This window comes from Otolemur garnettii, unplaced genomic scaffold (genome assembly GCF_000181295.1).
Source record: "Otolemur garnettii isolate 467f Iridium unplaced genomic scaffold, OtoGar3 scaffold00018, whole genome shotgun sequence".
Lineage (NCBI taxonomy): Eukaryota > Metazoa > Chordata > Mammalia > Primates > Galagidae > Otolemur > Otolemur garnettii.
Window position 1 is genome coordinate 1976258 of NW_003852413.1, and position 14286 is coordinate 1990543.

Genomic DNA, 14286 nt, shown 5'->3' on the forward strand with positions numbered 1-14286 from the left:
ATCACTTCCAAAATTGTTTTATAATTTTCAGTGTGAGTTTTTCACACCGTCCCAAAGCTCTGGGGTGTCTGCTCTGTTCTCTTCCTCTTTCCAATCTTTGTGTTTCATTCTGGGAAATCTCTCTCTTTTTTGGACACAGAGCCTCAAGCTGTCACCTTTGGTAGAGTGCTGTGGCATCACAGCTCACAGCAACCTCCAACTCCTGGGCTCAAGTGAGTCTCCTGCCTCAGCCTCCCAAGTAGCTGGGACCACAGGCGCCCGCTATAACACCTGGCTATTCTTTTTTGGTTGCAGCCGTCATTGTTTGGTGGGCCCGGGCTGGATTTGAACTCACCACCTTAGGTGTATATGGCTGGCGCCTTAGCCGCTTGAGCCACAGGCGCTAAGCCCTGTGCCAAGTTTGAACCCGCCCCTAGGTGTATGTGGCTGGCGCCCTGCTGACTGAGCTATGGGCACTGCCCATTCTAGGTAATCTCTATGAACCCACCTTAAATTCACTGGTCTCTCCCTTAGCTGTGTGCGGCTGCAGAGAACCCTCCTGGAGACACTTTATGGGTCTCGCTCTGCATTCCCACTTGTTTTGCTCTCAGTTTCCACCTCTCTGTTGAAATTCTTCATCTGCTCACGTGTGCTGCTTCTGTTCCAACTCTGTTAGTTGGAGCATCTGGGTGATCTGAGTCTGCTTCTGCATTGTCTCTTGATGGTGGGTTGTCTGTCTTGTATTTTGGGGGCATCTCATGATTTCTTTTTTTAATTGTTTTCTTGTGCTCCAGGTGAGACACAGCATCTCATGATTTTTAATAAATTTCAGACCTCATGTATAGAATAGTAAGGACAAAAGTAAATAGACTTAAAAAAAGTGCCTAGAGATGGGTATGTGTTAGATTTCCTCTGCCTCTGGGAGCCAGGAGGTCTAAATACTAATGAAGTCTTTCCCTCTAGGGGGCTTAAAACATAAAGAATAGGTCAGGGCTTGTTGGTCTTTCTCCACCTCCCATGATCTAGATCAGCGGTTCTCAACCTGTGGGTTGCGACCGAAAGGAACTATTAAAGTGGCATTAGGAAGGTGGAGAACCACTGCTCTAGACGTTCACTAAGCAAAACTAAGACCTCTTGTTTTTTTCTGGTTCTCTTAAACTTCCTTCCAGGTTGCAAAAGATTCACGGCAGATAACCCCGTGAGGGCCACCAGCCCCCCGACTCCTGAGCTGCACACACATCAGCTCCTGAATGGCACTGCAATGCTCATCACACAGGACCCAACCCCATATGAAAGAGCTGCCACCTGGCTTGCTTAGACCCTCTCGACACCTGCCAGCAGCCTCCACTGCCAGGGATCCAGCACAGACAACTCCAGTGGGCTGCTGAGGTGGGCCTGGGTCTGCTGTTGCTATGGTTACAGTCCCTGCATGAGGCCCTGTGCTCAGGGCCAGGCCTGGGTATCTTGGGGCTCCTGACCCTCTGCTGTGGTCTGCTGCTGTGCACCCTACTTGGAGCCTGCTCATGGGGTGGAGGGTCAGCAAGGGTCTCTGGTGTCAGGCCCTGCCCCAGTCTCATGTGGGCTGCTTCTGTGGGTCTCAGGGTAGGGCCTCCCCAGTGGGCCTGCCTGCCCTTTTTGTCCCCTGCAGCTGTAGCTTATTCTCTCACTTCTTCCCAGGCAGTGAGTCTTGGCCTGTGCTCCAGGGACAATGGGTTTCCTGTTTTGCCTGCACCTCTGTGGAGGACATCTGGCCTTCTACCTGGGTCTTCTGATAGAGAGCTCAGAGGAGGCCCAGAGAAGAGCCACACAGGCTATGGCTGGCTCATGGGGGCCCAGGGCTCCATGCTGGCCCAACCTCAGCCTCTGCAACTCCTCTGACAAGCTGAAGCACTCCTCCCTTTCACCTTGTCCCCTCTGTGTGCTGCTACAGGCGAGTACTCAGCGGTATTGCTTTCCCACCCCTCTGCCAACTTGGTTCTCCTGCAATCTCACCTTGCTAATGAGTTCAAAAGTCAGGTTTGTATAATTTGACATTTTCTTATTTCCAAGGGGAGTGATGCTCTTTTCAGCTGGAACGACTGGGGCACTTGGGACATGGATGCTCTTGCACACGCAAGGTGACAAGGAATTGCCCCAAGGAAAGTGTGCCCATAGCACACATGGTGCCATCAGGATACAAGGTTTGGAAGGACCATGGCACTTAACTCACAGAGCACTGACCAATAACAACGAGGTATCTTTTAAGAAAAGAACATATTTGATTCAATCAGCAGTAACTCTATCCTCAATTGTTAAAGAAATTTATAAATGATTTTTAAGATGAATAGTCTGGGTACAGTGGCTCACACCTATAATCTGAGCACTCTGGGAGGCTGAGGTAGGTAGATCACTTGAGATCAGGAGTTCGAGACCAGCCTGAGCCAAAGAGAGACCCTGTCTCTATTAAAAATGGAAATATGAACCAAGCATTATGGTGGGCACCTGTAGTCCCAGCTACTTGGGAGGCTGAGGCAGAAGGATCACTTGCGCCCAGGAGTTGGAGGCTACAGTGAGCTAGGCCAACACCACAGTACTCTAGTTCAGGCGACAGAGTGAAAAAAAAAACAAAACGCTAGTGCTGTGGCCAAGCATGATATGGTCCCTGTCCATGGAGTGGGGAGCTGGCAAGGGCAGAGTCCTGCTGATGGCGGCCATCTGGAAGCAAGGCCAGATGTCATCCGACTCCCGCATCCACCTGTCTAACCACAGGCTTCACTCCGCTGTCATCTGAAAACCACTTCCCATTCTATTCCTGTATTCCTGAGGGGAGGTGGCCTTCCCATTTGCCTCCTTTCTGAACTTTCCAGGAAAGAACGGAAGCAGCCGTTTTAGGAGCTGGAGCTGGGTGGCACCAGCTGTCCTCCTGGCGAGGGTGAGCCCTTAGCAGACGGAAGTGACTCGGAGTAATCCGCCGTTGAGACTAAGGATGATCCCCAGGCTCTGTCTGCCTGGAGGGTTGTGTAAAGGATGTCACCCATGGTGTCATTTCCATAGAGTAAGCCAGAAAAAGTAGCTTTTGTGGAAGAATATATGAGAAAATGCTCAGTGCCCACCACCTGGGTGAAAGAGCTGCATGTGCAGAATCATCTCAATGGCAGGTTGCTGCAGGTGTGCGTGGACTGCGGGTGTGTGCAGTTACCTTATTTTCTGAGTTTTTAATAATGCAGCTAAAAAACAGCACAACAAACGTGCAGATATAATAAAGGGCAAACTGTGTTCTCCACCAACCCAGTAGCCTGGAATATTACCCAGGGAAGGGTCAGGGCAAAACAGCCCCAAGCTCTCGTGGGGTCCCACATGCGAGTCTCACTGAAACTTCCAGGGTCACACTTAGATAAACTGAGGTTCACTCTGCATACAACGTCATAAAACTATTTTCCTGACTCTGTTAAAGCTCTTTCTCTGTAACTCAATTGTATTTTAATCTATTTTAAATGATAAAACTATCAATCTTTCAAAAAAATTAAAACAATGACAAAATGGTTCCCTTCCCTCCAATCCCACCTTCTGGAAGTAACCATATGGCCAGTTCCACGTGTAACCTTGAAAGGCTTCCTCCCGGGAAGGTACAGATCCACAGAACTACGGGGCTTGTGTGGCATTTTGTACAACTTCATTATTTTATGTCTTACAACAAGGACATCCAGCCACGATCTCACAGATCTAACTCAGTAACTTGATGGCTGGAAAGTATTCTATTATATGGATGCGTGATTTAAAATTACTTCTACACGTTAATGGGCTTTTTTTCTTTTCCACTTTCTGCTATTATGAATAATGTTGTAATGAACATCTGTGGACATAAGGCATTACACATACATGTGCATTTTAAGAATATGTTTTTTAGAGCAAGGCTGCTAGATGAGGACGTACCATTTGTAATTCTGATAGCTCCTGCCACTGCCTCACGCAAGGTAGCACCTTCCTCGCTCCCAGCAGCATCTGAGCGCTCCTATTTCCCCACAGCCTTGAAAGCCAACCTCGGGATAGAATCAATCTTTGAAATTTGCCAACTGAGAGAAGAAAAAAGTCCTATTACTTTTGCAATCAGAACAAAATTCAATACATCTTTTTTAAAATTTAAGCACATGACATGTTGACTATTTTTAACATTCCTGTGTAGTCCCTAAAGTAACCTGAGCTCTCTAAACCAACGGGGAGAGAGGCTTGTTTTATCAATCAAAGGGGGACCCCACCCAGACATGGTGTTTCTCCTCAGACACACCTGTGGGAGACCAGAACAGGAGCCAACAAAAAAGTGAGTGAGAGCTGGTCCCTCTGTCATGGTGCTCCACCTGCTCTCCACCAGGAGCACGTCACTCTAACGCTGGGTGTGCTTTTGTTACCTGGTGAATATTTTAGTTTCCCTTACCCCTCTGGAGCAGTTTAGGGTTTGGGGTTCTTGGCTCTTTTGGAGGTTCAATCATAGCCTTGGAGCTATAGCTATTTTTAGTTCATATGTGAAGCAGGCTAATAATAAAAAGTCCCTAATGCATTTTATTACACAAACATGTCATTAGATAATTAATTAAATTAATAAAAATATCCTTATGGATACCACCTAGTGAGATTACCAAGATCGGCTCAGCGCCCATAGCACAGTGGTTATGGCGCCAGTCACATATACCAAGGGTGGCGGGTTTGAACCCGGCCTGGGCCAGCTGAACAACTGTAACAAAAAAATAGCCGGCAACTTGGGAGCCTGAGGCAAGAGAATCACTTAAGCTCAAGAGTTTGAGGTTGTTGTGAACGGTGATGCCACAGCACTCTACGGAGGGCAACATGGTGAGACTGTCTCAAACAAAACAAAACAAAACAAACAAATAAACAAAAAAACCAAGACCAACATGACTTGCTGCTTCTTCTAAAGTTCAGAAAAGGTTGCTACTGAATGTAAAAGAAAACTCATATCTAGCCCTAAGACAAGAGTTACCACTGAGAATTACAGACAAGGCTGACCATGACCGAGCATGGTTTTAGTCACACCTACATCTCGTCTCTTAGCGTTACAGCCAAAGGAGAGCGGCTTCCGCAGGCCCGGCAGGTCAGAGAAAGCGATCGTTTACTATTTCCTGCCTCCTGTGTGCAGCAGAGACCCCGGGACTCATCTCACCCGCAGTGACCACGGGGCTGACACTCTGTGGTTCCTCCACGTGGGGGAATCTGGCAGACGCACAGCATGAGCTGTGGAGAAGGGGAGACCTCGGGCGCACATGGGAGTGGCCCATGGAGGTGCCCCTGGCAGATCACAGTCCCTTCGTCCTGAAATTGGGGCTGTGAGCTCAAGGAAGCCTCACTCATTTTGATGCTCAGGAATGGAAAATAAATCCTCTAGGAAGAAATCAAATTCAATTGTAAGTTTAAGAAAAACGAGTTTTGAAGTCCCTAGGCTACTCCTCCCTTTTCTTGTACACAGATGACTGAGAACAGGGTTTTAAGAAAACCTGTTAAGAAAAGGATTTTAAGAAAAGCTGCTGATGTATCATACTGGCAACCACCCTGATTCACAACCCTGAGGACAGGACCGTCCCCTTTCCGTGTCACTAGACCTGGTCTGGCCTAAGCACCTGACTGCATCCAGGAAACCAAACTTCCCTTAATGTTAAACTAAATTCCATTTAACTTTTAAACAGACCACGCAGGTTCTAAAGGACGACTTGTCACGCACAGCCCTGTGCCTAGTCACGTCCTGGCTCTCACTCCCTCACAGCCCAGGAGGCTCTTGTTTACTGTGTACAAATTTTGGTATTTGTCACTTTTTCCTTTCTTACCAAGAGTCTTAGTGATCAGAAAAGGTCACTCTCTTTCCTTCCTCTGCAGGGGACAACACGCCTAAGGCCACCTAGAAGTAAGCAGGGCAGGGCCCAGCCTGTCTCAGCTCAGATGCTGGTTGACCATGGCGCAGTCCACATGCTCAGCTAGCTCTTGGCGGCGTTTGTTTCCTTAATCCCTTCCCCTCTCACTGTAGAGGTACTTCGTACAAAAACCGTAGACAAGAATGGAAAGAAAAAATACCCCGAGTGCCAGCATGATCCTGTGGTGTGGGGCCCGGTTACGATCTGCTTCCCCCCGGACTCTTTCCCACATGCACCTGTGTCTGTCCCAGCACAAGAACACGGCCACCACCTGCAGGGCTGGGCTCCCGGCTGGCTTTTCTCTTATAAGAAAGTTTTATCTGGAACACTTCCTTATGCCACTGATTTGTTGTATGTTCAGTATCTTAATAGCTCTAATAATATCTCATCAAATATTCCATAAAACCATTCCCCTCTGCTGGATATTTAAGTGAATCCCAATTTTCATTATTATAAATAATACAGAGATCATCTATGTCACTCATTATTTTGGCTAAACAGTATTTTAGCAAAGTAATTACTGGGTTAACGGGAACATTTAAGGCTTTTGATACTTACTGCCAAACTGCTTTCTAGAAAACTGGGGCCATTTTACACTCTCATGTTCACTTAAAAAATGGGAGCCAGGTCTCCCCAGCAGAGAGGCCTAATACAATAGAACTTTATCACTTGCCCCAGGTACTGGCTATTTTGTGTTTTCATGGACAAAATAATCAGTATTCACCATGGGGAAAAGGACGGTGGAAGAGCTGTTAACAGGGCCCAGATTCTCTTCACAGACAAGACTTAGACATGAGGCTGACGCACAGTAAGAACCAGCTGCCGTTTCAGTTCTTAGCTATTTACGGGGGAAGAGGAAGGTTTCCTAAGAATGTGCTTTAGACTTAAAGACTCTGCTGGCTCGGCGCCTGTGGCTCAAGTGGCTAAGGCGCCAGCCACATACACCTAAGGTGGCGGGTTTGAATCCCCAGCCCGGGCACACCAAACAACAATGATGGCTGCAACCAAAAAATGGCCAGGTGTTGTGGCGGACGCCTGTAGTCCCAGCTACTTGGGAGGCTGAGGCAGGAGACTCGCTTGAGCCCAGGAGTTGGAGGTTGCTGTGAGCTGTGATGCCACGGCACTCTACCCAGGGGGACAGCTTGAGGCTCTGTCTCAAAAAAAAAAAAAAAAAAAAAAAAAGACTCTGCTGGCAGAGCACAGCCCATGCTCCACCCCATGGGGAGGCCCTGGAGCGTCACCCTGACACATGGCTCCTGTCAGCCCGGCAGAGCCACTGTCCCCACAGCGCACACCACAGAACACCCTGTGTAGCCATGGCTACAGTGTTGACCCAGAGGGACGGTCTTGTGGACTGGCCCAAATCCATCAGAGTTATCTCCAGGTGGCCGAGGCTGACACTCCCCAAAGCTCTAAATTGCCCAAGAGTTGACTGGGTATGAAGTCCTCACTGCGGGAAGCCTGGAGTCACCGTGCCAGGGAGGAGGAGTGGCCTACTGACAGGCTCCCAAAGGGCAGCTATTTCTCTTGTGTAGATGACAGGGAGGTAAGTGGTGTCTGTTTCTTTTGCTTTTCTGCCTTAACTGTTAATATGCCACCAGGACAGCCTCCCACAGTGCCCAGTGCTGGAGCTGTTAGTGTGGCCCCAGGGCCCCTGCCCACCTGCTCAGGTCACCGCTCTGGGGGTGACCTGTGCAGCCCCTACCTGGGCTAATGGGAACCACAGGGAGCCTGCAGGGGTGAGGGAGACTGGGGGTGGCTGGCAGGAAGGGGTGTGAGCCAGCCACGATTGTGCAGCAGAGGGCTTAGGGTGGCTGGTGGGCATAGGCTGCAGACTGAGGAGGGACGCGCACTTGCCGGGCCCTTTGGACCCTGTGCTCAGGACGCACCTTCATGACAGGCTGGGCAAAATACCGCGCACTCCAGTCGCAGAATCCCGTCTGTACCGTGGCGGAGATGAAACTCTTGTGTCCAGCGGCATCATCCCCATCGTCTGTGGTCTTTCGGGTATTTGGAAAGGAGGGGTTGGAAGAACAAAGAAACAATGGTCAGCCATGTTACCCTGAGCTGTGGCACTGGCGCCAGCCTGGCCTCTGAGGATGTCTGTGTCTGTGCTCTCACTTCTGCACCCCTGTGAGCAGGAGACCCCAAGGGCCTGACCAGGGTGAGAGGCCCAGGCTTCGTGGGGGAGCGGACTGCCTGCCTCCCCACGCCGGCCGGCCAGTCAACATGGTTTAGCCCACAAGGTGACACTCATGCTCCCGTCAGGGCCCACCTGGGTGAACGTAATATGTTTATCAATCTCCAAAAAGCCACTGCTGCCTGGTACCAGTACTGATCACCAATAGCTCCCAAGGACCCATATGGCCTGTGTGAAGTGCCCCTGGCTGGAGAGCACAGGTGGCACTGGCTGGCAGGGGCATCCAGCCACTTGGATAGTAAGATGCTGGGAGTCCCTCAGGACCAGGCTTTGGCTGTTTGTACTGTAGGACCTGTGGTGGTCACAGCTGCCAGCCAGGGTGTGTCTCACTCTGTGTGGTCAGCAGAAATCCCCTTGTTACCTCCCACCTGGAAGCAGCTGCCCTGGCTCTGAGGAGGTGCATGGCTGAGGGTGGAGCTGGGGACTGGGGTTAGCTGCTTCCCTGGACCATGGCCCTACCCCATCTGTGGCCCTTTTGCCCGTGCTCAGACCCTGCTAAAGGTGGCAGCTATGCTTGGAGCAAGCTGCTAGTCCCAACTCCCCTGCCATCGAGGCACTTAGGTTAGGGTGGGTTTGGAGCTGGGTGACACCCAGGGGACCCTCCCATCTGCTGCCACACAGCCTTTCCATCTCTAACCTGATGATTCCTGTTCCAGAGATGAGCTGCGGCCTCCTTTTAAATAACCGGATTATAGAGGGGTTATGAAATGCACTCTGCTGCTGAGAGGTGCTCACTGCTGTGGGTGTCCCGGGAGGCCTGAGCACTGGGCACAGCCTGCACTAACTACCTGGTTTGCCTGTCCCCCCATCTATCTTCAGCTGAGAAAGTGGCAAACACTCTAGACAGGACAGCAGAGGTATTCACACCAGTCACTGCCGCGCACAGTTCTCACAACCCTGGCAAACGGAAGCATCAACTCCTCTCTCTTTCGCAACTTATTTTCTTAACTCAGTTAACAGCAAAGAGAGCAGACTATCTACACAGCACAACTGAACATTTACAGAGGAAACAAGCAGCTCACTCAGAATAAACGGTCCGTGGAGTGGCTGCCACACCATGTAGATGCAAAATGCTTTTCACCCAAGAGGGGCAGCAGCATAGCTCCGTGTTACTGTGTCCCAGGCACTCCGCCAGGAATGGTGAGGCCAGAACATGAGGCAGCAGGAACAGGATGCCCACTCCTGTGATATGACCACACTGGGCCCCAGAGTCTCACTGGCCAAGGGGACACAAATGGCCTAAATCTAAGGGCCCAGGCCTCGCCCCTGAGAAGCAAACCTACCAGCATCGGATTCATCAGACTTAGTGTTTTGAAAACAGCGAAGAGTCTTTGTACCTGCTCTGGGCCTTTGTCAAACATCTTCCGTGTCCGAGGGAACTGGTGTGAGTGAGGGGTGTACTGTGCCCCCACGGGGCCTGTGGCACTCGGCCGGCCCGAAGGCAGGTCCCGGCTAACTGGCTGCTTAGCCATGTCGTTGGTCAGGCTGGAGCTGCTTGTGCTGGTTGTCGGGGGGGAGCCTCTGCCAGTGGGAAAAGAACAAACCGTGTCCACTTAGAGTCTGTGACTTTGTGACAAAACCCCCAGGCAGCATCCAGCACTACCCACCCTATCCCACCTGGGAACGCCCTCAGCTGCCCCATAAATCAGCATGACTTTCAAATCCCAATGGCTGACCCTGACTTATAGCTGTCCTCCAGGCAGTTTCTCAGGACTGTCTCCCTGAACGCTACTGCCTGAGCGGTAAGCTGGGGCCAGACCAAGGGATCTTGGAGCCAGTGTGCTGGGAGGAGTGTGGGGGCTCACACCCACTCTACTTGAGCCTGGAGATCGCTAAGCTGCTTCCCAAGGTGTAAATGGTACCTTGACAGAGGAGACTCTGCCCTGCTGGTTACCTACTTGGAGAATCTAGAGCCTCTCTCAAAATTCTGATAGGCACAGAATGCAGGCTTAGTTCAGCTGCTGCTGCCATGGTGTGCAAGTGAAGGGTCCTCAAGGTCGGTCTCAGACTGGATAGGCAGAGGGGTGGGGGGACGTTCACACCAGAGAGGGAGGAGGGAACCAGGTAGACAGTGGGGAAGAAGGACAACAGGGGACAGACCTGAGCCAGTGGGACCCCTCCACTGCCACGACAGACCTCAGTGGTAAAGCCAGCTGGCCAGTGAGGCGCTCGGGCCACTTACCCCACCTGGTGGATGTGCGTGCCCTTGTTGGTGGGGCTTGCAGGGGCCGACTGCGTGAGAGAGGATGTGTCTAGGATGCGCTGGGGCCGGGCGTTCATTGTGGCCTGAAGGGCAAAAAGGACATGGGAAAGTCAGACAGGACCACCTCCTCTGAGGCCACAAGACAGAAGTATAAACAAGTGTGGAGTCTGTGGTCAGGTGGCTTTAAAATGTCAGGAAAGGCCTCGTGCCCAAGAAACTCTCAGACACCAATGGATGATCCCTGTTGAAACTTTTTCCCTAAATGTAACCCTGAAGGTAATGTGATATTCTTTTACTCTTAAGTGTGTTATCAACCAGGGACCTGGCTGGGGGATCACGAATGTGGACTCTCTGCAGCCACTTTTGCCACTATATTCCCAAAGAGGTTCCTGAAAACCATCCAGAGTTTGGAGGGGAGGGGAGGTGAGATGGAAGGGAACTGCTGCAGCCCGACTGGTGGCCCCTAGCTGGTGCTGCGGGTAGGAGGACACACGACTTCCTCTAGAAATCACGCTTGCTGAAGAGCTGCCGCCCCCTACCCCCCACTGCACGGGTGGGGGATCCGCTGGGCATGTGCTCTGGACAGGAGACCTTGGTCCCCTGGCAGGGCCAACTCTGAACCCAGCCCTGGTGAAGGCACATTGGTGGGCGCCCCTGAGCCTGCATCCACCACCACGAGTGCTGCAGGGCAGCTACCCACTCAACAGAAGGGCCCACCCAGCCCTGTGCTCATATCTCAGGGCCAGACCCAAACAACTGCCCAGACATGGTGCCCCGAAGATGAAGACATGATTGCAGGTCCTGTCCATGTCTCCCCCACACCTGTAGGGTCTGAAACCTGAGAGACTCCGCACCCAGGAAGGAGGGGGCTTTGGCTTTTTAATAGGATTTTATGGAGATTTGGAAGCCAGCTGCCTGTCAGCACACAGGGGATGCCCCAGGGAGCGGGGAAACCCAACAGACCGGGCCCCCTGGAGGCAATGGCAGCACCGAGAGCCACTAGGCAGGACTGGACCTCTGGGGACCCCAAGCATGAGTGGACCCTGCACTGGCCTGGCCTAGTGGTTACTCACCCAGCAGGCAGGGCCCTGCACCTGCAGTTCAGCCAACAGGTAAAACATTAGAGGAAACAATCATTCATTTCGGTGACACCAGTGTGTCCTAGACAACCCTCTACTCTAAAATGAAAACAGGGGTGGGTGCCCATAGCTCAGTGGGGAGGGTGCTAGCCACATACACCGAAGCTGGTGGGTTCAAACCCAGCCCAGACCTGCCAAAACAACAAAGACAACTGTAACAAAAAAAAAAGCCGAGCGTTGTGGTAGGCACCCGTAGTCCCAGCTATGTGGGAGGCTGAGGCAAGACAATTACTTAAGCACAAGAGTTTGAGGTTGCTGTGAGCTGTGATGCCATGGCACTCTACCCAGGGTGATAGCTTGAAACTGTCTCAAAAAAAGACAAAAATAGGAAGAAAACAGAACCATAACCAGTTTAAATGATGTTCCTATTTTTTAAATTACAGAGTAATTTCCTGTTCTACATAAACTTGTTCTGCTTTTGTACTTAAATTATTGGGCCAATGCTACGCCCCCCCCCGAAAACCTGAGAGCCATGATGCTTTAAAAGCCTAAAGGGAGAAAAGAAATTTAAATGTCAGAAACTATAAACTTAATAGGTGCCTTCTTGGATTTATGGCAAAACCATGGGAAAGGATGGGGAAGACAGAAACCTCTGGGGTTGAAATGAAGCCCTGGGGGAAGCCAGAGCCCTCAGGTGCTTCCAGGGCCCCAGGCCCAGCCCCTGCCGGCTGTGACTCAGGCATAGGAGGCTGTCCCACCCCTGCCTCTCTCCAGAACCGTGGCCCCATGGGAGCCCTGCTGACTAGCCCTCTCCTGGCTCCCCTTCTGGGGCAGGGACTGATCCAGCTCTCAGCTCTATTTCAAGGGCCTGTCAACAAGAAGACAGCTCCACTTTAATGTAATTAATACCCTGCAGCCATTGCCACAAAATTCTAATTTTGCATCATGTTTGGAAAACCTGAGAGGGGGATGCATCTAGCTTAAGAGTTTTTCCCAATTAGCATGAGGGATTGCAGGTAGCTGCCTAGATGCGGGCTGAGGAGAGCCTGAGCGTGCACCCCCCAGGGAGGGGACGAGGTGGACCTCCCCCCCAGGGTATTGGTGTGAGGACAGAGGACACTCAGGAAGTGGGGCGTGGGGTGGCATGGGGGGGGGATGGGGTAAGGGGCTGAAGAAGGTTCCAGGGAGGGTCCCTGTCACCATCTTAAACCGAGTGTGTGCCACCAGGAAAGGTTAACAGAAAACCACTACACGCTTGTTGATGTCAGGCCTTGGGGAGCACTCTGGAGGCCACTGCGCAGCACTCAAGGCCTTGGTGTTGATGGCCCACTGCCCTTCCATCCTGTGTGGATGCTGCCTTGACCCACTCCATGGCAGGCCTAAGGGAGCTCCCTGCTGACAGGGCTCAGTCCAAAGAGGGGCCTCCTCCACACTGAGCCAGCTTTGAAGAAGAAACAGGCCTTTGTTAAAGCCCAGCTCTAGGCCAGACACTCTGAGTCCAGCACACACACACAGAGGATGGAGACTTGCACGTCTGGCCGTTGGTTCATTGCTGCCCCACGCAGCTATCCGAGCTGGGGCTGGAAGGGGCCCCATTCTGCCTCCGGCTCCCAAGTGTTTTCTGTTTTCCTGCCTGGATACGGTGCCTGGGAGGACTTGGGAAGGTCTGATCTGATGCTGAGAAAAACAGAGGACATTTCAATTCCTTGGACAGTGAACTTCCCAATCAGATCTTGAAACTGCTGGGCTCAGGATGCCAGCGAGAGCTTTTGATACTCTGCCCAGGAGCAAGTGGGGTGTTTCAGAATGTTCCCGTGAATTTCATACTGAGGAACTGGATTCACATGTGAGAAACTCCCAAGGACAGATGCCCAAGGGTTATCAGAAGTTATTCTGGGCCATGGATAACACATAAGACGCAGCAGTTTGACCTTTGAGAGGTGATGCCTGCATAGCACAGGCTTCTATTCCTCTAATAATGAACTTTTCCTAGAGAAATAAGAAACTTTTCTTTTGGAGATGTAGGAAACTCTAACACATTGCCTGCCAGTTCCAAATGAAGCCTTGGGAAAGTCTCGCTTTGGGGTCATGGCACTCTCAACCCCAGGCCATGGGCCAGTAATGCTGCATGGCAGAGGTCCAGGAGTCCTAAGCTACTGGCTTCCTCCCGCGATGATCCAGCATGGGGAAAGGCCTGTGGCCTGTTTCCACAGCAGACAATGATGACCAAGAAGAGGATGCTGATGACACTAACATGCTAATCAAAGCAGCTCGTTTTGTGGAGTCCGCTCCCCAGAGGCCCACGGCAGTGATAAAGTCTTTACCTCTCAGCCCACAAGGATTGCAGCCCTATGGGTGAGGAGTTCGAGATGAGACATGGGCTCTTGGCCATGCTGGCGCTGTCCCCACCTGTAGGGGCCCTTCATCACCCCAGGCTGTGACCAGCAGGATGCTCTCAATAGCAGCAGTTCCCGTAAGTTTCCATCAGAACTGCCCAGCTGCCACCACAGAACACAGTGGAGGGCTGCGGGCCCCCAGGTCTCACAGATTCTATAGGGGATGCTTCCACATCAGGCCCGAGAGGCCTGAGAGGCCCATGGCCAAAGTTAGAGGTGACACTAAGGTGGGGTCAGTGTCTAGTGCTACAAGCCACAGTAGCCCAAGTGGATGACACTCTCGTCTGGGCGGCCAAAGTGAGGGGAGCAAACTAAGCAGGAAGACAACCCACCTCCACATCACTCACGTCCACCAGCACAGCCAGACCCCGTGCTCCGGGACGTCCACCAGCACAGCCAGACCCCGTGCTCCAGGGAAGTCCACCAGCACAGCCAGACCTTGTGCTCCAGGACGTCCACCAGCACAGCCAGACCCTGTGCTCCAGGACGCTCACCAGCACAGCCAGACCCCGTGCTCTAGGACGTCCACCAGCAC

General features: G+C 51.8%; 1 protein-coding gene across 2 annotated transcripts in view; it reads right to left on the reverse strand.

Annotated features, from left to right (window-relative positions):
* The window catches only part of RPTOR (regulatory associated protein of MTOR complex 1), a 319730-nt gene that overhangs the window by 20956 nt on the left and 284488 nt on the right, over nt 1-14286 (reverse strand). For both annotated transcript variants that reach the window (XM_003786071.3, XM_023511133.1), the window contains 3 exons: nt 10256-10359; nt 9411-9594; nt 7763-7873 (listed from right to left, as the gene is read on the reverse strand). In XM_003786071.3, the coding sequence (XP_003786119.1) occupies nt 7763-7873; nt 9411-9594; nt 10256-10359 (399 nt within the window). The remainder of the gene's footprint in view (nt 1-7762; nt 7874-9410; nt 9595-10255; nt 10360-14286) is intronic.